This window comes from Papio anubis, chromosome 19, assembly GCF_008728515.1.
Source record: "Papio anubis isolate 15944 chromosome 19, Panubis1.0, whole genome shotgun sequence".
Classification (NCBI taxonomy): domain Eukaryota; kingdom Metazoa; phylum Chordata; class Mammalia; order Primates; family Cercopithecidae; genus Papio; species Papio anubis.
The window spans coordinates 51,508,886-51,534,341 of NC_044994.1; the positions used below are offsets into that span (position 1 = coordinate 51,508,886).

General features: G+C 43.5%; 1 protein-coding gene across 2 annotated transcripts in view; it reads left to right on the forward strand.

Annotated features, from left to right (window-relative positions):
- The first annotated feature begins 2,743 nt into the window (after positions 1-2,743).
- LOC101009409 (O-acyltransferase like protein) overlaps positions 2,744-25,456 on the forward strand; it is a 76,994-nt gene continuing 54,281 nt past the window's right edge. The window contains exon 1 of one of the 2 annotated variants that reach the window (XM_009192818.3): positions 2,744-4,313. In XM_009192818.3, the coding sequence (XP_009191082.2) occupies positions 4,163-4,313 (151 nt within the window). In that variant the 5' untranslated portion in view covers positions 2,744-4,162. The remainder of the gene's footprint in view (positions 4,314-25,456) is intronic. The other variant, XM_003914422.4, reaches the window with a different exon arrangement.

Genomic DNA, 25,456 nt, shown 5'->3' on the forward strand with positions numbered 1-25,456 from the left:
GAGGCATTCTTCCTTTTCCAGCCTGAGAGCAGTGGGTATTAGTTATATTTTCCCCTGTGATCCTTATTCTTGACAGTCGAGACTGATCCTTGTTTTCTCAAACCCATTGCCAAGTGATGGGAGGCCGAATGCCCTTTCCTTTTCAATAGTTACTTGAATAACATGACCGTGTCATAAATAATAGCACCAGCCAGTTGATTGCGGCTGCTTCCGGAAACGTTAGAGGCCCGCTTTCAGGAAACGAAGGCATTATTTATTTTCATGTCCTATTTTTATGCCCAGCAAACTGCTTGCAAAAAAACAAAAAACAAAACAGGTACCTAAAATATTTTTGTAAAATGACTGAGCCTCCTTGAGCCTTGATTAGTCATAATTTTTTTTGTCTTAGGGGTTGGGACAAAAGAAGGATCTTGAGCTATTAATTAACCAGAAGTAAGATCCTCTTTTTCCTTTTTATTTAGGTAGTATTTTTAAACCATCGTAAGTGGTTTTTATTACTAATGATTAACATGTAGAGGTGGGTTCTGCTCATTGTATTTCTTCCCCACTTGAAAAAAGATGAAGTATTTAATGCTGAATTCTAAAAGCAATGTCATTCTTACTTTCAGTGACTACATGACACCAGCAACTAACCCGGGAATAAATCCAAGTTTCAGAGATTTTTCTGTTTAATCATTCATACAGACTTCCCTTGGTATTGGCAGTGGAAAAGTTCCAGAACCACTTCCTGTGAATCTCAAAACCCACTGATACTCCCGGATATAAAATTGTCTCATATTTGCATATAATCTACACACATTCTCCCCTATACTTTAAATCATCTCTACAGTACATACAATACCTAATATGATGTAAGTAGTTGTTACACTATATTGTCTTTTATTTTTATTTTTATTTTTATTTTTTTTGATTCGGAGTCTGGCTCTGTCGCCTGGGCTGGAGTGCAGTGGCCGGATCTCAGCTCACTGCAAGCTCCGCCTCCCAGGTTCACGCCATTCTCCTGCCTCAGTCTCCTGAGTAGCTGGGACTACAGGCGCCCGCCACCTCACCCGGCTAGTTTTTTGTATTTTTTTTAGTAGAGATGGGGTTTCACCATGTTAGCCAGTTGTTTTTTACCCCTCTGAATATTTTCTTTCAATCTATGGATTTGAAACCAGCAGATACAAAGGACTGACTGTATTCAAATTATCTAAACCTCTAGTTTTTTCAATCCCCTCCCTCACCTTTTCCTAAGGTAGAAATATGATTAAGCAAAACAAAACCCAAAAAGCAACTTGGCAGTGAGAGCTCTAATGCTAACAAACATTTATTTAGGACTCGGGATTCTATAAATGTTTTTGTATCATGAGCTTTAGGTTCATGCTATAATACAACTGTGTGAACTGGGCTGAGTTCACAATTTTACAGATAGGGAAACTGAACCTGCTTCTGTAAGAGCCAGGACTTAAACCCTGGTTTCTGCCACCAAATTTGGTTTCTTTTTTCCTACAAGTTGTTGATATATCTATATATTCCAAGTGGGATGCTTTCATTTTTGCATCGAAATTTCAGTGTCTACTTCAATTAGACAGCACTTTCAGAGGTGTTTAATAATAACACATTAATGGTTAAAAAAAAAAATCCTTTTTGTATTGTTTGTTTTTTGTACAGATGGGGTTTTGCCATGTTGCCCAGGCTGGTCTTGAACTCCTGAGCTCAAAGAAATCTGCCTGCTTCGGCCTCCCAGAGTGCTGGGAATAGAGGCGTGAGCCACTGTGCCCAGCCAAAAATACTTTTGAAGGTAGATGCAGAGGATTTCAAAGTTGGAGGAGACCTAAGAGGTAATTTGTACAAGGACCATCTGAGGCTTGAATCTCTCTAATGCCTTCATTCGTGGTCAACCAATAGCTGAGCTCTTCCAAGGCTAGAGACCGTGATGTCATTTGAAAGAGCCCCAGTTCAACTTCGAGTAGTTTTGACTACTAGAAAATTCTGTGTTTTAAAGCTGCCCCCCTTTGTAACTTGGATCTAAATTATCTGGTTTTTTTTTTTTTCTCCAGGGAATTATTTACCTGATAGTGTGTTAACTATTTCAGCTTGTGTGCCTGAATGTTTTTTTCAAGCCAATAAAAAAATCCTAAACTGCCACAGTACCTACTGTTTATTAAGAGTCTACAAAAGGTCAGATACTCTAATGTCCCCTTGTAGATACATTATCAGGATATCTGGTATATTATCTGCCAGGTATGTAGTGGGCATTTAGAATATAAGGACAATACATAGTATTTCTTGAGTATTTATAATAGGCCAGTAACTCAATACTTTTTGGTTTTTTTTGAGACAGGGTCTTGCTCTGTTGTCCAAGCTGGTGTGCCATAGCACAAACTCAGCTCACTGCATCCTCGACCTCCTGGCCGCAGGCAAACATCCCACCTCAGACTGCCAGATATCTGGGATTACAGGTGTGTGCTACTCTGCTTGGCTAATTTTATAAATTTTTGGTAGAGACGGGTCTCTCACCATGTTGCCCAGGCTGGTTGACCTCCTGGGCTCAAGTGAGCCTCCTGCTCAGCCTCCCAAAGTGCTGGGATTATAAACATGAGCCACTAAACCCAGACTCTTTCAGTACTTTTAACATTTTTTGTTTTTTTTTTTTAAGACATAGGATCTTGCTCTGATGCGTATGCTGGAGTGCAGTTGTGTAATCATAGCTCACTGTAACCTGTAATTCCTGGGCTCACGCAGTCCTCCTGCCTTGGCCTCCCAAAGTGCTGGGATGGCAGGAATGAGCCACCACACTTGGCCTTCTTTTAATACTTTATATTAAATTTCATAATTCCAAGGTGTAGAAACTATTAGTATCTTCATTTTCAAGATAAGATCAATGAGACAGCACAATTGCTCTAGGTCACACAGCCAGTAAGGAACAGCTTTGGCTCTTAATCACTACCCAGAAGGCCTGAGAACATCCCAGGATGATAAAAAGAGCACAGTGCCTGCCCTCCTGGAGCTTCCAGTCTAAAAGAAAAAAGGAGGCAGAAATAGATACCTTCAAAGTGAGAAGGTAAAGGGAATGTGCAGAGCAATTAGGCAGCAGAGAGAACAGGCTATTCTCATAGCCTACTCTCAGAGGGGAAGCCCAGAAGGGCTTCCTGGAAGAGCCAACACCTACTTAGAAGAAGTGGGAATAGATGAGGATGCCCAGCAGGAGGGGAGCTGGGAGAAGGTCACTCCAGACAGAGGGCAGGGCATGAACAAAGGAACCGAAGTCAGAGTCGGCGGGGTGTGTGCATAGAAAGGGGTGGTCCGGGATGCTAGAAGATGCTCTGAAGCCAAATGGCAGCAGGAAGTACAACTAAGTCACGGCCACCCACAAGTGCAGATGTGTTCCAGCAGTGTAAACAAGATCTACAGAAATTGTTTCCCATTTTAAATGGAGATATATGGAAGTTACTATTTAAAGCAAGTCTTTCTGGAAAAAGAATATTTACACCGTGAGAAATCCAGATCGACACGTTTTATGTTTCCTTAAAGTAGTTGCGTACCATTCCCAAGGTCCTTTGTCAGCATCTGACTTCCCAGGATGTGTTTTCCAAACTCCCACGTGTGGATGTGTGTGCATATTTGTCCTGCTGCAACAACTTCCTTCCCACGGGGCAGTTCAACACTCCCACGCTGATACCGCTCTCAAAGTCCAGCACATGCTTTAGCAGATGCATACCCTATGCAGACCATCACGGAGAAGCCCTTCTTTGCTTATCATGCATCCAAATGTTTTACAAGTTCATCATCCTTCTTGGACAAAAGCCAAATATTGCCACTTAACATAGTCACTACAATTTTGAAACCCAGAGATGTACACCAGGCCATCTAACCAGAGAAAATCCAGCATTATCCATGTTAACTGGAAATGTTAATCTGCATAACCAAAGGAAGCCAGGTGGTCAGCGGCCCCCACGTCCACAGTGCTGTGTTACTCAACAATAACAAGTTGTATATAAATTGGTTTCCATGGTTTGTTCATCTTGGCTGCTTTGCAGGTGGCTGGGAGACGCAGCTTGTCGCTCTGCCTATTAAAGAGCGAGCATGTCCCATTTACCCGCAACATATCATACACCAGTGTTTCATAAATATCAGGCTGTTTACCCAAGATGTGAGGCTTATCCTAACAGGTTAGGAGACAATGATGGGCCTGACTCTACTATTTTGCCTGCTGTCTTTTCAATTTCCTTTTGTTTTTCCTGCAAGAAACGTTTCTCTGAAGTGCATGCAAGATACTGATGAATTCCTTTCTGATCTGAATTCAGTGAAGCCCAAAGAATACGCTCTAAGAAGTAAGTAGGTTTCCCTGGTCCATTGCGGAGGTGAACACAGGGCAGTGGAGGTTTGTGCTGGGAGCATTCTGGACAAACTCTTGAGAATTGAAGACACAGAACCAGAAAGGAAAGAGAAGATGAGCCTTAATTTGCATTTTGCCAGGAATCAAAAAGGGAGGAGGAATTTTTAATGTAGGAGGCTCTACGATCAGTCTAGTCAGAAGAATCTCATGAAGACCAACCTCTTAAGATGAAAGGCCAGGCATGGGGGCTCACATCTGTATCCCAGCACTTTCGGAGGCCAAGGTGGGTGGATCACTTGAGGTCAGAAGTTCGAGACCTGCCTAGCGAACATGGTAAAACCCCGTCTCTACTACAAACACAAAAATTAGCCAGGTGTGGTGGTACACACCTGTAATCCCAGGTACTTGGGAGGCTGAAGCAGGAGAATCACTTGAACCTAGAAGGCAGAGGTTGCAGTGAGCAGAGATCATGTCAGCCTGGGCAATAGAGCGAGTCTTCTCAAAAAAGAAAGATGAGAATAGTTTATACACTGTATGATGCTTATTATTAACATCATTGATGTCATCAATATGGGCAACATTTCATATTGTTATGTGAGATATCTTGGTTTTTTTTTTTTTTTTGAGATGGAGTCTCACTCTGTCACCCAGGCTGGAATACAATGGTGTGATCTTGGCTCACTGTAACCTCTGCCTTCTGGGTTCAAGTGATTTTCCTGCCTCAGCCTCCTGAGTAGCTGGGATTATAGGCACCTGCCACCATGCCTAATTTTTGTATTTTTAGTAGAGACGGGGTTTCACCATGTTGGTCAGGCTGGTCTCGAACTCCTGACCTCGTGATCCACCCGCCTCGGCCTCGCAAAGTGCTGGGATTACAGGCATGAGCCACTGCGCCTGGAGGGCTTCTTTTTCTAGACATTTAGTTTGCTTTTGGTAATGAGTTGCTTCCTTATTCGGGGGGAAAAGTCTTGCCCATTCTGTGCTTGATAGTACATGCTAAGGAGCGTGTTGGTAAATGTGCGGGCTCACGCTAGATGGAGTGAGACTGCAGCCACACTTCTTGGCATGTGATAGAGATGGACTTCGGATGGTTAGAAGTTTGTTATTAGTTTCCCAAAATCATTCCCACAACTAAAGAGACACACACTTTCCTGCCAGAAAGGGACAAAAAATCAGATGTGTTTTCACTGGGGTAACCTCTTTTTCAGAAGAATGATTCATAGTTGATGCTGATGGGAACCACTAACAAGGAAAAATGTAAAAACTTGCTTTTCCCAAAGCCAGACAAACGAACATAGCAATTTACATTCACATTTTGAATGCATGACTAAAGTACTTTGTATTGAAAAATGCTTAGTAGCATAATATCCATCGTAAAGGTAATCAAAAGCTTTCATCTGATATTTTGTAATTCAAAATAGCACATAAGGCCGGGCGCGGTGGCTCACACCTGTAATCCCAGCACTTTGCGAGGCTGAGGTGAGCAGATCACCTGAGGTAAGGAGTTCAGGACCAGCCTGGCCAACATAGTGAAACCCTATCTCTACTAAAAATACAAATATCAGCCCTGCATGGTCGTGGGTGCCTATAATCCCAGCTACTTGGGAGGCTGAGTAATGAGAATCGCTTGAACCTGGGAGGTGGAGGTTGCAGTGAGCCAAGATCATGCCACTGCACTCCTGCCTGGGAGACAAGAGTGAGGCTTCATCTCAAAAAAACAAAAAACAACAAACAAAAAAACATAATTTGAAGCAGTTGCCATTCTACACGGGATTAGATGTCCGGATACTTAATGAAATAGCAAGAGAATACAAATTCAATTGATTTACTAGCCATCTTCTTCAAGCCCCATTTTGAAATTGTGTTTTGCTCCAACACTTAGTGATGTTGTAGGGAACATTCTGACAAACTGGGGCCAAATAAGCGGGCCAAGAAAATCCAGAAGGTGCCGTGGCTGGCTCAGATTCCTGGTGATGAGGTGGTGGCACATATTGTCATCATTAGTCACAGCCATGTTAACGCTCTATTTGCCTTGTAAGTTGCTCTAGTCATGCACTGACCATGTTCCATCTGTAGGAGCCTGAAAATTGAAAATCTTTTAAGGTAAAAAGATTTTTCCAAGATAAATGGTTCGGGAAAGAATTGAATGATTTACCTAAGTGGATAGATGACTTAATTTATTGTAACAGATGAATACAATACTTGGTAGTTTTTTAAACTGATTTTCATTCTAATGTACCAGAAAATACTTGGCATTGTTGCTCTGACATTTTGCCTGAGATTTTTGAGCACAGCATGTCGTTCTGACCTTAGTTCTCAGTTTGGTTTTCCTGGCAGTCATGTGGATGGAAAAAGAATAAGAGTCACTGGTGAGTGAGTACTTTAATACAGTAGGCATCATTCCGGGGCTTGGGCGGGAGCGGTGCCATTTAGTTCTAGCAGCCACTATGCGGGGGAGGACAGTGTTAGTATCATCTCTTTTATAAAAGAGGAAATGGAGCCACAGAAATGCAAAGTATCCTGCCTGCAGTGGTAGAAATAAGATTTGAGCTCACATCGTCCAATTCCTGAGTCTGCACTTTTAATCGTTGAATAAAATAAGCAATAACAGGGCCGGGCACAGTGGCTCACGCCTGTAACCCCAGCACTTTGGGAGGCTGAGGCAAGTGGATTGCTTGAGCTCAGGAGTTTGAGACTAGCCTGGCCAACATGGTGAAACCCGTCTCTACTAAAAATTAAAACGTTAGTCTGGTGTGGTGGCACATGCCTGTAGTCCCAGCTGCTCAGGAGGCTGAGGTAGGAGGATTGCTTGAGCATGGGAGGCGGAGGTTGCAGAGAGCCGAGATTGCTCCACTGCACTCCAGCCTGGGTGACAGAGCAAGACTCTGTCTCAATAAAATAAAATAAAATAAGCCACAAGAGAAACAAGAAAAACAAAATAAAACCCAGCAGCAAAAAGAGTGAAGCAGAGCTACACATATGGATCACATGGAAATAACATCAAGAAGAAAAAAACAAGCTATAGGAAGTTATATACATACGTAAGTTTAAACAAATGCAATTTAAGGTGCTGTCTTGCTCTATGTGGTTCTGCATATGTAGTACAAATATTCAGAAATGCATGAGAATGATAACCTCCAAATTCAGTCCAGGGCTAGCCTTGGTGGGGATGCAGTTAGGAGCACACATTTCAAATGATTGGTCAAGTTTTATTTTTTAAGCTGGGTGGTGGGAACATAGGCACTTGTTTTATTATGACTTTTTAATGTATTAAATATTGCATAATAGCCTTTTTTTTTTTTTTGAGACAGAGTTTCACTCTTGTCACCCAGGTTAGAGTGCAATGGCGTTATCTCTGCACCTCTGCCTCCCGGATTCAAGTGATTCTCCTGCCTCAACCTCCCAAGTAGCTGGGATTACAGGCATGTGCCACCACACCTGGCTAATTTTTGCATTTTTAGTAGAAACGGGGTTTCGCCATGTTGGACAGTCTGATCTCGAACTCCTGACCTCAAGAGATCTGCCCACCTCGGCCTCCTGAAGTGCTAGGATTACAGGCATAAGCCACCATGCCCAGCTGCGTGATGGCATTTTTAAATGCCACCTCCAATCCCCAAACACAAAGATTGTGGCAGGCATGGGCTGTATAGGAGCTTGGATAATGGGCCAGGGCCGGCGGAATAAGGTGGAGAGAGAGTCCTTGAGTCATGGCTGTTCTAGAACAGGAGAGAGACTGATATTTAGAGACACTTAATCCAGCAGTGGGTAAGATAGATTAAAGGGGGCAGCCATGGTAGGAAACACTGTAGTAATCTAACTCTAAAAGGAGGCTCCGTTTCAAACTTTCCACCATCTTTTTCCATTTGCTTTCTAACATTCTCATGTCCACCATCCTTACAGAAATAAAATCCACCAAATACTTTCGTATGCTTTGGTTTTGCCACCCTCCTGGATCTTGGGGTTTTATTTTATGTCCCTTTTTACTGCTACAGTCCTCAGCGAGCGTTCTGGTCTGCTTCTGGTTTTGTTGCTGTTGTTTTAAACTCCGTAAACCTCAGAAGTCCTACATTCAACCTCTTATCACGTACAAAAACCATATCCAGGCCAGGCACAGTGGCTCATGCCTGTAATCCCAGTACTTTGAGAGGCCCAGGCAGGCAGATCACCTGAGGTCAGGAGTTCAAGAGCAACCTGGCCAACATCGTGAAGCCCCATCTTTACTAAAAATACAAAAATTAGCCGGGCGTGGTGGTGGGCGCCTGTAATCCTGGCTACTTGGGAGGCTGAAGCAGGAGAGTTGCTTGAACCCAGGAGGCAGAAGTTGCAGTGAGCTGAGATCACTCCATTGCACTCCAACCTGGGTGACAACAGCGAAACTGCATCTCAAAAACAAAACACAACAAAAACCACATCCCAAAAGATCACTGGTATCCTCTCTCCTGATTATTTTAAGTGTTCTTTCTCCTTGATGTCTACAAAGAGTCAAACTCTGTAAAATACTTGAAGGGATTTATTCTAAGCCAAAATGAGTGACTGATGTCCTGTGACACAGCCCCAGGAGATCCTGAGAACATATGCCCAGGTGGTCAGACTGCAGGTTGGTACATTTCAGGGAGATATGAGACATCAGTCAATACATGTAAGATGTATATTGGTTTGGTCTGAAAAGGCAGGACAACTGGAAGTGGGTGGGGTGGCTTCTAGGTCATAGGCGGATTCAAAGCTCTTCCTATTGGCAATTGGTTGAAAGAGTTTATCTAAAGACCTGGAATCCATAGAAGGAAGTGTATGGGTTAAGATAAGGGATTATGGAGACCTAGGTTATTATGCAGATGAAGCCTCCAGGTAACAAGCTTCAGAGACAATAGATTGTCAATGTCTCTTATCAGACTTAAGTCTCCTCTATCAGTCTTATGTTAACACTGGCCAGTTGTGCCTGAATTCTGAAAGGGAGGAGGGTATAATGAGGGATGTCCCCCCTCCCTTTGTGGCCTGAACTAGTTTTTCAGGTTAACTTTGGAATGCCTTTGGCTGAAAGGAAGGGTGCATTCAGATGGTTGGGGGTCTTAGAATCGTATTTTTGGTTTACATTAACCACCATGGAATGAGCTGCCTTCCTCTTTCTTCATACTTGTCTATTTCTATTACAATTCAGGGTTGGTCCCTGTCTGGGCTGTCCTTCTATGTTGATAATTGGTCTCTTTTCTCCTTCTCTTTCTCTCTCTACCTGACCCCCTGAACCTTCCCACAGGCACTTTGTTCCTTTCCTTATTGTACTTCTCTTGTAAACGAATCAAGGTTTAGAGACAGGATACTAAGCAGTGGAAATTGTGCTAGGCTGGCAATAAGGCCTGGGACCACCTCCTGGTTAGGCCAATCACCAGCTGCGTGGCCTCACCCAAGCCACATCACCTTGTTTCACACACTGCCTTTAACAAGGTTCCTCACCTGTAAATGGCCAGGCTGTGTACTCAATTCTGGAAATCTACAGCAACTTTAAAGGATTCCAACCAAACCCTCATGACACATAGTTTACCTATAACAAACCTGCACGGCCGGGCGCGGTGGCTCAAGCCTGTAATCCCAGCACTTTGGGAGGCCGAGACGGGCGGATCACGAGGTCAGGAGATCGAGACCATCCTAACACAGTGAAACCCCGTCTCTATTAAGAAATACAAAAAACTAGCCGGGCGAGGTGGTGGGCGCCTGTAGTCCCAGCTACTCGGGAGGCTGAGGCCGGAGAATGGCGTGAACCTGGGAGGCGGAGCTTGCAGTGAGCTGAGATCCGGCCACTGCACTCCAGCCTGGGTAACAGAGCAAGACTCCATCTCAAAAAAAAAAACAAAAAACAACAACAAAAAAACAAACCTGCACATATACCCAGAACCTAAAATAAAATAAAGGACTTCTGACTCAAGCCCAGTAGTGTGCTACAGACAGTCTGTGCTGGCTTGAGAGTGCCAATTGTTAAGTGTCAAGGTGGTTGTTAAATATAATTATTTTTAGGGGCTAACTCACGCAAATTTACAATTAAATTATATTAAGAACGAAAGTAATAGATTTTTTTTTTTTTGAGACTGGGTCACTCTGTCACCCAGGCTGGAGTACAGTGGGGCAATCTTGGCTCACTGCAGCCTCCCCCTCCTGGGTTCAAGCAATTCTCCTGCCTCAGCCTTCTGAGCAGCTGGGATTACAGGTGTGCACTGCCATACCTGGCCAATGTTTGTATTTTTAGTAGAGATGGGGTTTCACCAAGTTGGTCAGGCTGTTCTCAAACTCCTGACCTCAGGTGATCTGCCCACCTTGGCCTCCCAAAGTGCTGAGATTACAGGTGTAAGCCACCATGCCCAGCCCAAAAGTAATAAATATTCAAAACTCATCACTTCCTATTTTACTACATTAAAAAAAAAAACTATGTCTTATGTTAACACTGGCCGGTTGTGCCGGGTACAGGCTGGGCGCGGTGGCTCACGCCTGTAATCCCAGCACTTTGGGAGGCTGAGGTGGGTGGATCACGAGGTCAGGAGATTGAGACTATCCTGGCCAACATGGTGAAACCCCGTCTGTATTAAAAATACAAAAGTTAGCTGGGTGTGGTGGCATGTGCCTGTAATCCCAACTACTCAGAAGGCTGAGGCAGGAGAATCGCTTGAACCTGGGAGGCGGAGGTTGCAAAGAGCCAAAATTGCGCCACTGCACTCCAGCCTGGCGACAGAGTGAGACTGTCAAAAAAAAAAAAAAGAAAAAAAAAATCTATCTGTATTCTTAAAGCTATTTACAGCTCTCGTGTCTGTATAGTGGAAGTCACTGCTGTGCTACTGTGCGTGGCCTTCTAAGTTCGTGTTCAAGGATGTCACCTTGAGAGCTGGGAGTCAGCCACGGGGCCTGTCTTCATCAGGGAAGTCAGCAATAGCTGTAAGTCAGGGCTTGATTTATTGTTTTATTGTCTAGACTGAGGAAATTGATGGATAAAATCTTGAGTGCAAATTAGAAGTGTGTAATGTCTAACCATTACATTATGAATAGCACAAAAAGATAAGGAAGTATCTTCAGTACTCCAACTATCATAAAATTCAGCAAAAACTTTGCTCACATCATGGACAAATAAGTTCTGACATACATCTTCCTTGTTTCACGTCGGTATTACTCATTAACGTGAATGAAAATATCAACATTCATGTGGGACGATACTTAGTCAACTGAAACCATAGATTGGCTACGGACACAAGATTTGGGTAAAAATCAATGAAAGTATTCTGAGAGAATCAATTCATTATACGTGGAATTGATACTAAGGACCTCATTATTATACTACAGGCTTCATTATTTGTAATTTGTGTATGTTATAGGCTGACTTGTGTTTCCCTCAAATTCATATGTTTAAGTCCCAGTATGTCAGGATGGGATTCTATTTGGAGACAGGGTCTTTGAAGAGATAATTGGGCCAGACTTGGTGATTCACACCTGTAATCCCAGCTCTTTGGGAGGCCGAGGTGGGAGGATTGCTTGAGCCCAGGAGTTCAAGACCAGCCTGGGCAACAGGGCTAAACTATCTCCACAAAAAATACAAAAATTTAGCTGGGCATGGTGGCACATGCCTGTAATCTCGGCTGCCCAGGAGTCTAAGGTGGGGGGATCACCTGAGCCTGGGAGTTCGAGGCTACAGAGAGCTGTGATTGTGGCACTGTATTCCAGCCTGGACAGAGTAAGACCCTATCTCAAAAAAAAAAAAATTATTAAGCCCAGATGAGATGAGTTGGGGTGGGGGTTGTCTTAACCAATAACTGGTGCCCCTTATAAGAAAAGGTGCTTGGGACATAGACATACATGGAGGGAAGACCACATGGGGACACAAGAAGACGGTCTCCTAGAGGATAAGGAGAGAGGCCTCTGAAGCAGCCAACCCTGCCAGTGCCTTATCTCAGGCATACAGCCTCCAGAACTGGCAGAAATGAATTCCTGTTGTTTAAGCCACCCAGTCTGTGGTACTTCATTATGGCAGCCCTAGCGACTGAATCCAGTGTCCCACACGGTTTTTTTATCAGTGTAATCGATACTAATCCCCACCTGGTGAGTGTTACAGCTTGAACGTGTCTTCCCAAAAGATATGTTGAAACCATAACCCCCCGGTTCCTGTGAATGTTAAGTTACTTGGAAATAAGGTCTTTGCAGATATGTAATGGGAGGTAATAGTAGATTAGGGTAGGCCCTAATCCCATTATTGGTGTCCTTATAAAAGGGAAATTTGGACACAGACACAGAGGGAGAACATTCCATAAGGATGGAGAAGAGATTGGGGTGATGCCTCCCGGCCTAGGGTTGCTGGCAACCTCTAGAAGCTAGGAGAGCATGAAACTGATTCTTCCTCGGAGCCTCTGAAGGGAACCAATGCTGCTCAGCCCTTGATTTCAGATTTCTAGTCCCTAGAACTGTGAGATAATACATCTCTGTTGTTTTAAGCCACCCAGTTTGTGGAAAATTCTGAAGACAGTACTAGCAAACTAATACAAAGAATTACGAATTAACACCTCTCAAATGCACTCTAGAATCAAAAGCATGTATTTATCATCCAGAATGGAGAGAAAAAAAAAAAAAAAAAGTAAAGCACTGTGCCTCGGGTAGGTCCAGGGACTCATTTTCCTTGAGATGTAGCAGAGCTTTTTTTTTTTTTTTTTTTTTTTTGAGGAGTCTCACTGTGTCACCAGGCTAGAGTGCAGTTGCACGATCTCAGCTCACTGCAACCTCTACCTCACCGGTTCAAGTGATTCTCCTGCCTCAGCCTCCCTAGTAAGCTGAGACTACAGGTGCACACCAACACACCTGGCTCATTTTTGTATTTTTTCTGATAGAGATGGGTTTTGCCGTGTTGGCCAGGCTGGTCTTGAACTCCTGACCTCAGGTGATCTGCCTGCCTTGGCCTCCCAACATGCTGGGATTACAGGTGTGAGCCACCGTGCCTCGCCCCAGAGCACCTTCTTAAAGTGCAACCAGCCCATGTGTGTCTACAGCAGAGAACTTGCAGGGGAAGCTACTGATGTGGAATTTTAACTTCCCTCAGCAGATCTCGGCTCCTCCCCAGGTTTCACGTGATTGCTGCATTTTGCTGCACTTGATTCCTCTGGGACAGAATGATGAGGGAGGAAGGGAGGCCTCAGGATCCCAAGCAGCCTGCTGGGCTTTTCATTTCCTGTTTCTCTAATCTCATCACATTCTTGAAAATTTCCCCAAGCAGCTACTTTTGCTCTGAGACTTTCTTAACCCTTCAAGTCCCTCTTCCCTGGTTCCTATACCAAGCCCTGGGCCCACCCTATTGGCCAGAGTACTGAGCTTCCTACTCGGGCCACCTGCTCCCTTTGGATTCCCCGTTTCGCTCCTGGAATGCTTATTTCATGTCTCTTGTCCGTGTGCCTCATCTTCTCTCCTGGAAGCCAAGGCCACAGCTGATGCCTTGTCGGAGGCAGGGGTCTGCAGGCAGACACTGAATGGACTAGCACCCATCACAGGCCCCTGGCCGAGCCTGGGTCCCCTGTCACCAGGGCAGATCTGGTCACCTTGATTTTCAGTCTCTGAATATTACCTCTTTTCCCACCCAGCTGTTAGTCTGAAGGGCATTTTACTCAAGGCCAGACCCTCTCCTGATGCCAGAGCAAGGGACAGAAAAGATGCTGAAATGAAGCAAATGTTAAGGTAAAGGGTGAAACTGGGCTTCACTGAAATTCTGGGTTCACTGGATGCCAAATATCCATGCTGCAGTAGACTGAAACACGGTCCCCCAAAAGACATCCCAATTCCCGGAGCCTGGGAATATTACCTTATATGGAAACAGGGTCCTTGCAGAAGTGATTAAATTAAGGATCTTAAAATGTGGGGGTTGTCCTGGATTATCCAGGTGGGCCCTAAATGCAGCCCCATGTATCCTTAGAAGAGAGTGACAGGCCGGGCATGGTGGCTCACGCTGGTAATCCCACACTTTGGGAGGCTGAGGCAGGTGGATCACTGAAGGTCAAGAGTTCGAAACCAGTCTGGCCAACGTGTTGAAACCTCGTCTTTACTATAAATACAAAAATTAGCCAGGCATGGTGGCAGGTGCTTGTAATCCCAGCTACTTGGGAGGCTGAGGCAGGAGAATTGCTTGAAACTGAAAGGTAGAAGTTGGAGTGAGCTGAGATCGTGCCACTGCACTCCAGCCTGGGTGACAGTGAGAATTCATCTCAAAAAAAAAAAAGGGAGACAGGAGGAAATATGCATCCACCACACATGCACACGGAGACGATGTGGCCTCAGAGGCAGAGTTTGGAATGCTGTGGCCACAATCCAAGGGAGGCCGGCAGCTGGAGGAAGGAAAGAACAGATTCTTCCCTGAAGCCTCCACAAGGAGTGCAGCCCTTGCTAACACCTTGGTTTCAGTCCAGTCATATTTATTTTGGATTTCTGGCCTCCAGAACTGTGAGAAAATAACTTTCTATAGTTTTAAGCTATGAAATCTGTGGTAATTGTTACAGCAGCCACAAGAAATTAATATGCATGCTATTCTTGTTCTTTTGGTCTAAGATTAATAGCCGACCAGACACAAGGGGGACTGCCAGGAGGTGTCTGCTAAGAGCCTGTCTCGGGAACTAGGCTGTGAAATGGAGAGCACATTCAGCTCTTTTACCACAAGGAAGTCTCTGGCACCTGCTAGTTAGCATTTTACCTGCATGCCCTGTATCGTCAACTATAAGGCAAGGACTATTCTTGTTTTCAAAAATCTCCAGTGTAACACAGCAATCTGGTAGGTGCTTAATAAAAGCTTAAAAACTTAAGACTGTAGACCAAGGTCTCCTTTTTCCTCTATTCAAACCCAGAAATTAATCAGCTGTGCATTTTAATATCCACATTTCATTGCCACCAAGTGAGAAAGAAAATTTGCCTGCCAATTAGCACAGAATTGAAACAAGTTGTTTTTAATCTTTGGAAAATGAAACTTGGAACAACTGCCATATGATTTGAAGTAGCAGGTGCGATTAATCATTCATTTATTCTATTTCTCCCTCCCATGACAATCACAATGTATTTTGGTTTGGAGGGTGCCCGTGCCCTGGCATCTCTTAGGTTCTTGACAGAAGCTAATTAAGGATTAGTTTGGAAAAGAGCAACTTGTCCATTTGAATTCATACTCAGAAAGGAAGCAAATGCAATTTGAAAATTTGCATGGCACAAAATATGAGCTCAGCTAGACAACTGCAAATGCAATCAGCTTAGAAAGCAAATACCAACTGGAAAGAAAACTAGAATTTAACCTTCTCAAATGAAGAATGGGATATTCTTCATGTGCCCTTCAGGGTTTACCTAAGGAGGGAGACAGCCTCAGTTTTGACATCTCTTTTGTTTCTGTCTCCTTCAAGGCTTATGGTTCCAGACCCTTTCTTACACTTCAGGCTACAGAGTTGGGGCTACTCCATGATGGAAAAAGAGGATTTGAAAATCATTTAGTCTGTTATAGGCTGGGTGTGGTGGCTCACGCCTGTAATCCCAGCACTTAGGGAGGCCAAGGCAGGTGGATCACCTGAGGTCAGGAGTTTGACACCAGCCTGGCCAACATGGTGAAACCTCATTTCTACTAAAAATACAAAAATTAACCGGGTGTGGTGGTGCATGTCTGTAATCCCAGCTACTTGGGAGGCTGAAGCACGAGAGTCGCTTGAACCCAGGAAGCAGAGGTTGCAGTGAGCCGAGATTGTGCCGCTGCACTCCAGCCTGGGTGACAGCAAGATTCTGTCTCAAAAAAAAAAAAAAAAATTAGTCTGTTACAGTAAATGCATCCAGTTTAATTGTTTTGTTTTTCTGACACAAAGAGACTTCAAAATGTGTCTGTGGAGCTGGATTTTGGGCATTGGAACTTAAATTTTTTTAAGTTTAATTTGATTCAGCAAATGTTCATTGAGCTCCTGCTCTGAGAGATACATGAAGACACAGCGCCTCCTCCCTCCCCTCACCGTGGGAGACACGTACACAATGTCAACCTACCTTTTAGTGTGACATGTAAGCAAGAATCTGGAATGCTTCTTAGGGAAGAGCATCCTTCAGTAGACTTAAAGGATGATTCAACATTTGCCAGGCAGATGGAAAGGGGAACATTCCACGCTTAAAGACAGCGTCGCCTGGTGCGTTCTGTATCTTGGAGCAGAGGAAATGAGCGTGGGTTGGGAGGATGAGCCCAAAGGGGCAAGTCAGCTCACGAAGGGCCTTTTAAACCGTACTCAGGAGTCTGGAATTAATCCTCAAAGTCAGAGCACGCAAGCCTGGCTGCTCATTACAATCACCTGGGACATTTTGAAAACACAATTAAAGCTCAAGCCTCACCCCTGACCAATTAAGTCATTCTTTGTCGGGGTGGAGCCTGGGTGTATTTTTTTTTTTTTAATGTCTCAGGTGATTTGAATACCCACCAGAATTCCCACCAGAGCTGAGAATCACAGCCGTAGCTAAGAGGTCTGCAAAGCTTTTCCCTAAAGGGCCTGATAGTAAATATTTTCAGCTTTGTCAGCGAGAGGGTCTCTCTTACAGCTACTCACCCTGCCATTTTGTGGGAAAGCAGCTCTGACAATATGTAAATGAATGAGCATGGCCCTATTAAAAATAAACTTTTCTTAAAAGACAAGCAGGGTTATAATTGGCCAACCCCTACTCTAGATGATGGGACGCCATTAAGAATTTAAGAAGCATATTGATTCAAAAATTTTTACAGATTATTACATAAATAATACATGAATTTGTTCACACTATAAATGAATCTAAATAATGCAGACAAAGTTCAAGACCTTTTTATTCCCTCATTCAAATACCAGTCCCTTTCCTAGATAATAACTGTTATCAATGAGGTATAAATTTTTCTAGAATTTTCTCCTTCCTCTTTTTGGTATGTACTAGAAAGATATAATTTTTTACGTTTAAAAAATGTATTTATTTTTCTTGCCAGGCATGGTGGCCTGTAATCCGGCACTTTGGGAGGCCAAGGTGGGAGGATCACTTGAGTCCAGGAGTTCGAGACCAGCCTGGGCAACATAATGTATAGACCCTGTCTATACAAAAATAAAAAAACAAAATTAGCTGGGTGTAGTGGTGTGTACCTGTAGTCCTAGCTACTCAGGAGGCTAAGGTGGAAGGATTGCTTGAGCCTGGGAGGTCAAGGCCGTAGTGAGCTGAGATCATACCACTGCACTCCAGCCTGGGTGACAGAGTAATGCCCTGTTTCAAATATATATATATGTAAAGAGAGAGAGAGAGTATATGTTTATATTGTGTGTGTATGTGTGTGTGTATATATATATGTATGTATTTCTTAAACTTGCTTTTTCCCCTACATAATAATTCGTCTTGGAGTATTTCCACAGCAGTAAATATGTATCTCTTTTTAGTTTTTGCATAGCATAACAAAATATGAGCTATGAAAGCCCCATGGCTCATTTAACAATTTTCTGAGAGAGGTTGAACTATTTGGAATTGTGAACATTAAACTGTTTTATCCTACAAAATGGCATTTTGAAATGGTTAAACCTCACAGTCTGTGTCCAATTTTTTGCCATTACAAGCATTACTGCCGCAAGCATCTTGCATTGTGTGCTCATGTGTGTATCCCTGGGGCAGATTCTGAGACGTTGACTTGCTGGATCACTGTGCCTCGCAGTTTGAAAGGAGTCTTTGGCTAAACCCCAGACACTGACTCTGGCAAACTTCAACATAAAGGAAAGCTATTGGCAAAGTATGGGCCAGCTCAGAGGAGGCAGGGAAAGGCTAAAGACCTGCTTCCTGGCGGATGAGTGGAGCCCAAGCTTGGCTTTGGGACCTTTCTCACTCCACTAAAGTCCTGGCAGAGGGTTGACTGTGTGTCACAGTGATGGGCAGTAAGGCTTGGAGTGGCTTCCAGGGACCCCTTTGGCCTCTGTAATGAGAGGACAGAGCACCTTGATTTTTTGGTCAAGATTGTGCACAGCTGGGCAGTGGTATTCTCTAAAAGAAAATCTAGTTGCTTACTAAGGAGAGAGAATGGCTTCCAGGAGACCAAAAAAATTTCTTCAGGCAGGGTGCGGTGACTCACGCCTGTAATCCCAGCACTTTGGGAGGTTGAGGCAGGTGGATTGCTTGAGCTCAGGAGTTCAAGACCAGCCTGAGCTACACAGCAAAACCTTGTTTCTATCAAAATAAATAAATGTATTCATATTTTTACCGTCTTAGTTCATTTTCTGCTACTATAACAGAATATCATAGACTAGATAATTTATAAAGAAAAGAGATTTATTTTCTCACAGTTCTGGAGGCTGGGAAGTCTAAGAACATGGTGTCGGCATCTGGTAAGGGACTTTGTGCTGTGTTATCCCGCAGTGGAAGGTGGAAAGGTAAATGAGAGAGAAAGCATAAGGAACCAGGCTTGCTTTTATAGTAACCCACTCTCTACACAAGTGACCTGGTCCTGCAATAATGACATTAGTCCATTATTAGGTCTCTTATCAGGCCTAATGAGCTCTTATTAGACCTCACCTTCCAATACTGGTACATTGGGGACTCAGTTTCCAACACATGAATTTTGGACACTCACCAATACTTAATTGTATTAACCTTTAAAATTTCAACCAATACAGTAAGCAGAATATCTAATTGCTGTTCACTGGCAAGACTGAACAACTTTCTCCTATTTATTAGTCAGTTGGATTTCCTTCTCCAAGGGTTTCCTGTTCGTAGCTTTTGTGGATTTTAAATCATTTCTTTGGCATTTTAAAAATGTTTGCTTTATGCCAGGCACCATGGCTCACGCCTGTAATCTCAGCACTTTGGGAGGCTGAGGCAGGTGGATCATGAAGTCAGGAGTTTGAGACCAGCCTAGTCAACATGGTGAAACCCCATCTCTACTAAAAATATAAAACTTAGCTGGGTGTGGTGGTGCACGCCTGTAATCCCAGCAACTTGGGAGGCTGAGGCAGGAGAATTGCTTGAACCTGGGAGGTGGAGGTTGCAGTGAGCTGAGATCACACCACTGCACTCCAGCCTGGGCAACAGAGCAAGACTCCACCTCAAAACAAAAAAAGTTTGCTTTGTAAGGGTGCTTTATATATTCTGAATGCAATTCTTTATCTAAGTTATAAATATAGTGACCGTGTTCTCTCATTACCTTTTAACTATGTTCACGGGGCCTTGAAGAGTTTAAAGGAGGGGAGGGACGTGGTCAGTCTTGTGGTTCATCTCAGTCTAGAAGATCACCGATGGCTATAAACGGCCAAGTTGCACACCAGCCCTAAGGTTCTGAGTGTGGTGAGAGACAGGGAGACTCAAACTCATTGGAAGGAAAATGGGAGGGTCAGTAATTCTCATTCCAGCAAAAACCTGGAATAATGGAAACCTATGGAAAAGAGGTCACTGATAATCACCCGCTGGCTGAGCCCAAGTGGTCTGATGCAGTGGAACTGGCCGAAGAAGAGGCGAAGGCTCCTCAAAAGCCAGTTAACCCGGAGAACTCAGCAAGTACTGTTTGTCAAGTTAGGACCAGGAGGTTTTCAAAATAACATATTCCCTTTTTTTTTTTTTTTAAGACAGAGTCTCACTCTATCTCTCAGGCTTGAGTGCAGTGGTGTGATCATGGCTCACTGCTGCCTTGACCTCCCCTGGTGAGGTAACCCACCTCAGTCTCTTGAGTAGCTGGGACTACAGGTGCAAGTCACTATGCCTGGCTAATTTTTTGTATTTGTTGTAGAGAGATAGGGTTTTGCCACATTGCCCCGGGTGGTCTTGCACTTGTGAGCTCAAGCGATCCACCTGCCTCAGCCCCCAAAGGTGCTGGAATTACAGGCATGAGCCACTGCACTCGGCCTACATATTTCCTTTTGTTTTTATTTTTTTTTTTTTTTAAAGCACATATGTAAGCAAAATGCAGTTCCTTCAACCTGATTTCCAGATTAAATCTCGGAAATCCAACTGTAGTAGTTAAGACAGAAATGCAGGAGGAGCAGGGTCATTTCACAAGCTTTATTGGGGTTTTCTCCCCACTCCTTCTAAAGAATACCATCCTCTTTAGTTATGCCTAAGAATCTATATTCCAAACTGACAAGTAAAACCTGGGTCCTTGTGTCTATTTGAAAGAGTAAGAGGTTACGAATTCTGCTTAAACTGGGTTTGAATACACAGCTCTAATTCTTGCTAGCAATTAAAAGGAGTTAGGTTTCTGTTGTGCATATTACTTATCATTTCTGAGCCTCAGTTTTCTCACTTCTACTACCCTGTACTGGTCATGTGACCTTGAGTGAGTGACGTGACCTCCCTGTGCCTCAGTTTCCATATCTGTAAAATGGGGACTATAATGATTACTTAGCTCATAACGTTACACAGTTGTGTTAGGGTTAAATGAGACAATGGACAGAAAGCAACTCAAAACATGCCTGGCACACACTAGGGCCTACATGTTAGTTGTTATTGTCACAATGCACAGATCTGCCTGAGTCCTGGCAACATTCGTCTTGCCATGTAATTTTAAGGGAAAGAAGTCAAATGGACCATAGTCATCAAGCTTGAAAAACTCCAACTGGGCCAGGCACGGTAGCTCACGCCTGGAATCCCTGCACTTTGGGAGGCCAAGGCGGGTGGATCACCTGAGGTCAGGAGTTCGAGACCAGCCTGACCAGCATGGTGAAACCCCATCTCTACTAAAAACACAAAAATTAGCCAGGCATGGTGGCAGGTGCCTGTAATCCCAGCCTGGTCATTCACTCATTCATTTACCCTTCTGGCCTCTGCCTTCGGTTCTCTTTCTTCCCTAAGGAGCTGGGGGATCGCAGTAGCAGGAGATTATGTCTTCTCAGTGCTGCTTCTTTCAGATAATTTGAGGGAAAATTCCAGACTGAGAGAGTTGTTCGGTAGGGCTGGGATTGCCGCTGACTCCGTGTGCCAGGGTTTTCTGCCCTGAGGGTCGTGCTCTCTTCTCTGCACTCTTTACATCTCTGAGGCAGCACACACTCTGGGGGCTGGGCTGTCACATGTTCTTGAACACACGCACTTCACCAGACAAAGAGTATAAGAGTGCACAAGCCAACACACCCAAATCCTTGAGGAGCAGGCACATAAAAGAGGGACACTGGACTGAAGAACATGTGTACTATGTGAAGCTGAATAATTGGAACAGGTGGGTCATCAGGAATATAAAAAAGCACAATAAATGCAATCAGAGATAAGGGAGAATATGACTGATACAAAGCACAAAAAAAAAAATCATAAAAAGTCAAGAGGAACAGTTGAAATCAAAACGAAATAGATGGGATAGATAGTAAGATGGATAGAGGCCAAGAAAAATTAGTGAGTTGGAAGATCAGTTTGGAGATCTCTCAAAACAGTGCAGGAAAGGATAAAGAGATGTGAAGGTTAAAGAAAAACCAAAGAATATTGAGGCTAAAGGTGCCAACAGTTGGATAATAGAAACCAAAAGGAGGCCGGGCGCGGTGGCTCAAGCCTGTAATCCCAGCACTTTGGGAGGCCGAGGCGGGTGGATCACGAGGTCAGGAGATCGAGACCATCCTGGCTAACATGGTGAAACCCCGTCTCTACTAAAAATACAAAAAACTAGCCGGGCGTGGTGGCGGGCGACTGTAGTCCCAGCTACTCGGAGGCTGAGGCAGGAGAATGGCGTGAACCTGGGAGGCGGAGCTTGCAGTGAGCCGAGATCGCGCCACTGCACTCCAGCCTGGGTGACACAGCGCGAGACTCCGTCTCAAAAAAAAAAAAAAAAAAAAAAAAAAGAAACCAAAAGGAGAAATGTAACAAAGCAAATGGAAGAAGGCAATATTTGAACACACAATGACAATACTTTCTCTGGAATTAAAGGAAGATTAAAAATATCGGGTTGAAAGGGTTTACAGTACGCTAAAATAAATAAAGAAAATGTACACCTGAGTATATGTCAGTAGAGATAAAATTAAGAATATTAAAAGCAATGAGGAAATTCTAAAAACTTCTGGAGAGAACAGCAATCAGATTGACATCAGACTTCAAAATTACAGAAGACAAGCTGAAAGAGAAATCTCTGTATGGAAACTAAATATTATATTACCAGCTAACTCTTTGTAAAAAAAAAAAAAAAAAAAGAAAGTGCACGGGAAAGTTGTGTGAGTGCACACACACACACACACACTTAGAGCTGAATGATAATGAAAACACCAGACATCAAAATTTAGATACAGATATAGCAGTACTTAGAGGAAAATTCCTTGCTCTCAATACCTGTTACAAGGACATAAGAAAGGTTGAAAACATGAGCTAAGCAATCAACTCAATAAATTTATAAAAGACAAACAGATCAATCTCAAAGAAACAATAAGGACATAATAAAAATAAGGTCAGACCAGCCTGGCCAACACAGTGAAACACTGTCTCTGCTAAAAATACAAAAATTAGCTGGGCATGGTGGCAGGCACCTGTAGTCCTAGCTACTCAGAGGCTGAGTCAGAAGAATCCCTTGAACCCAGGAGGTGGAGGTTGCGGTGAGCCGAGATGGTGCCACTGCACTGCGGTCTGGGTGACAGAGTAAGACTCCATCTCAAAAAAAAAAAAAAAAAAAAAAAAAGGTCAGAAATCAATGAGACAGAAAAGAAACAAACCCATAAAGAATACCAAGATTAGGCCGGGCGCGGTGGCTCAAGCCTGTAATCCCAGCACTTTGGGAGGCCGAGACGGGTGGATCACGAGGTCAGGAGATCGAGACCATCCTGGCTAACACGGTGAAACCCCGTCTCTACTAAAAAATACAAAAAAAAAAAAAAAAAAAAACTAGCCGGGTGAGGTGGCAGGCGCCTGTAGTCCCAGCTACTCGGGAGGCTGAGGCAGGAGAATGGCGTGGACCCGGGAGGCGGAGCTTGCAGTGAGCTGAGATCCAGCCACTGCATTCCAGCCTGGGAGACAGAGCGAGACTCCGTCTCAAAAAAAAAAAAAAAAGAATACCAAGATTAGCAAAACCAAAAGCTGATTGTTAGAGTTCTCAAGCAATAGTGAAGTAGGACAAGTGAGAAAAGATACAAATAAAAACTGAAGAATGAAAAAGGAGTAAATATAGATACAACAAAGAATAAAAAATAATAAATGAATATTTGGAAAGCAAAACAAAATGAATAAATTTTAAAAATTTTGAATGATTCAAAAAGAAATAGAAAAATGGAAAAGCATTTGAAATTAAGACCTTCCTTCTCACCAAATTATAGACTATGATGGTTGAAACAGTTCCATTCTACCCAACTTCTTACAATATACAATCCCAGTTGTTCCAGCAAACTTCGAAAGTGTGAAAGTTGCCCATCTCACTTTACTTTTTTAAACCTTTTTATTTTAAATAATTATAGGTGCACAGGAAGTTGCAAGAATAGTTCAGTGATGTATCAGTTGTACCCATGGGATTTTAATTTATAGAAATGACTTAGTGTCTCCACTGAAAGGACAATGCCATTGAAAGATGATTTTTAGGCCAGGCATGATGGTGGCTCACGCTTATAATCTCAGCACTTTGGGAGGCCCAGGCAGGTGGATCATGAGGTCAGGAGTTCAAGGCCAGCCCAGCCAACATGGTGAAACCGCATCTCTACTAAAAATACAAAAAAATTAGCTGGGCGTGGTGGATGGGTGCCTGTAATCCCAGCTACTCGGGTGGCTGAGGCAGAGACTTGCTTGAACCTGGGAGGCAGAGGTTGCAGTGAGCCAAGATCGCGCCACTGCACTCCAGCCTGGGAAACAGGGTGAGACTGTCTCAAAAAAAAAAAAGAGATGATTTTTATTACTCGCATTTCCTGGAAGGAGGGGCCTGCCATGCCACACAGGAGGGGCCTGCCATGCCATACAGAGCCACCTGGGGAAGCATACAATTGGCCAGGAGGCAGGAGGGTGAAGGAGAAGCATAGGTCACTACCTTTGTCGGGGTTTCTGAAGGGAAGCCAGGCAGAGCAGGGTGAACAGTGCAGGACCGGTTGGTTTGAATACTGTAGGTGGGCTCTGGGTAACATGGGTGATCTCAGATTGTCTGGCACCTGGCTCTGGGGTGCTTTAGGGCAGAGGAACATTGACTTGGTGTGTGAGAGTTTGATAAAGGCGATAGCTGGGGTCATGTGCTCTGGATTGATTCATTTCCATGTTAAAGGTATGCTCCTAGGATGAGCCTTTGCTCCTTCTAAGAATTGGGTAGCCATGGGAGGGGCAGTCTCTTCTCATCAGCGAGGCCACACATATCAGAGCTTGACAAATACAGAAAATAAGAAAATGTAGTTAACACAATTGAGTGATGAATGAGTGAATGCCAAATAGGCAAATACAAAATCTATGAAAACACAGAACAAGAAGGGTTTCACATATCTTTCATCCAATTTTCCCCAATTGTGTCAAACATAATTATAGCTTTTTTTTTTTTTTTTTTTTTTGAGACAGGGTCTCACTCTGTCACACAGGCTGGAGTATAGTGGCAAAATCTCAGCTCATTGCAACCTCTGCCTCCTGGGCTCAAACAATCCTCCTACCTCAGCCTCCTGAGTATCTGGGACTATAGGCATGTACCACCATGCTTGGCTAATTTTTTGTTTTGTGTTGTTTTGTTTGTATTGTAGAGACAGGGTTTCACCATTGCCCCAGCTGGTCTTGAACTTGAGCAGTCCACCCATCTTGGCTTCCCAAAGTGGAATTAAAGGTGTGAGCCACCTTGCCTGACCTATAGTACAATATTTTTTTGAAAGGAAATTGATGTTGATATAATCTGTGGATATAGTTCTATGTCATTATGGCATGTGTAGATTTACGTAAGCCACACTCCAACCAAGATTCAGAACAATTTCATCACTAGAAAGTTCTCCTTTGTGTTACACCTTTACAGCCATATATAACCCACTTCCCTCAACATCACTAACCCTGGCAGCCGATAATCATTACAGCTGTTCCTGAAAGCAAAAAAGTGTGAAAGCTGCCCAACTCACTTTGTAAATTTGATTATAACTTTAATTCCAAAACTAGAAGAGGAAAAAAGATGTGGTATAAGGATTATGAGAGGGAGAAATAAAACTGCAGAACTAATAAGAAAGTTCAGCAAATTCACCAAATATCAGAACAAATTATAAAAATCAATAGTATATTTCTATGCCAGCAACAATCAAT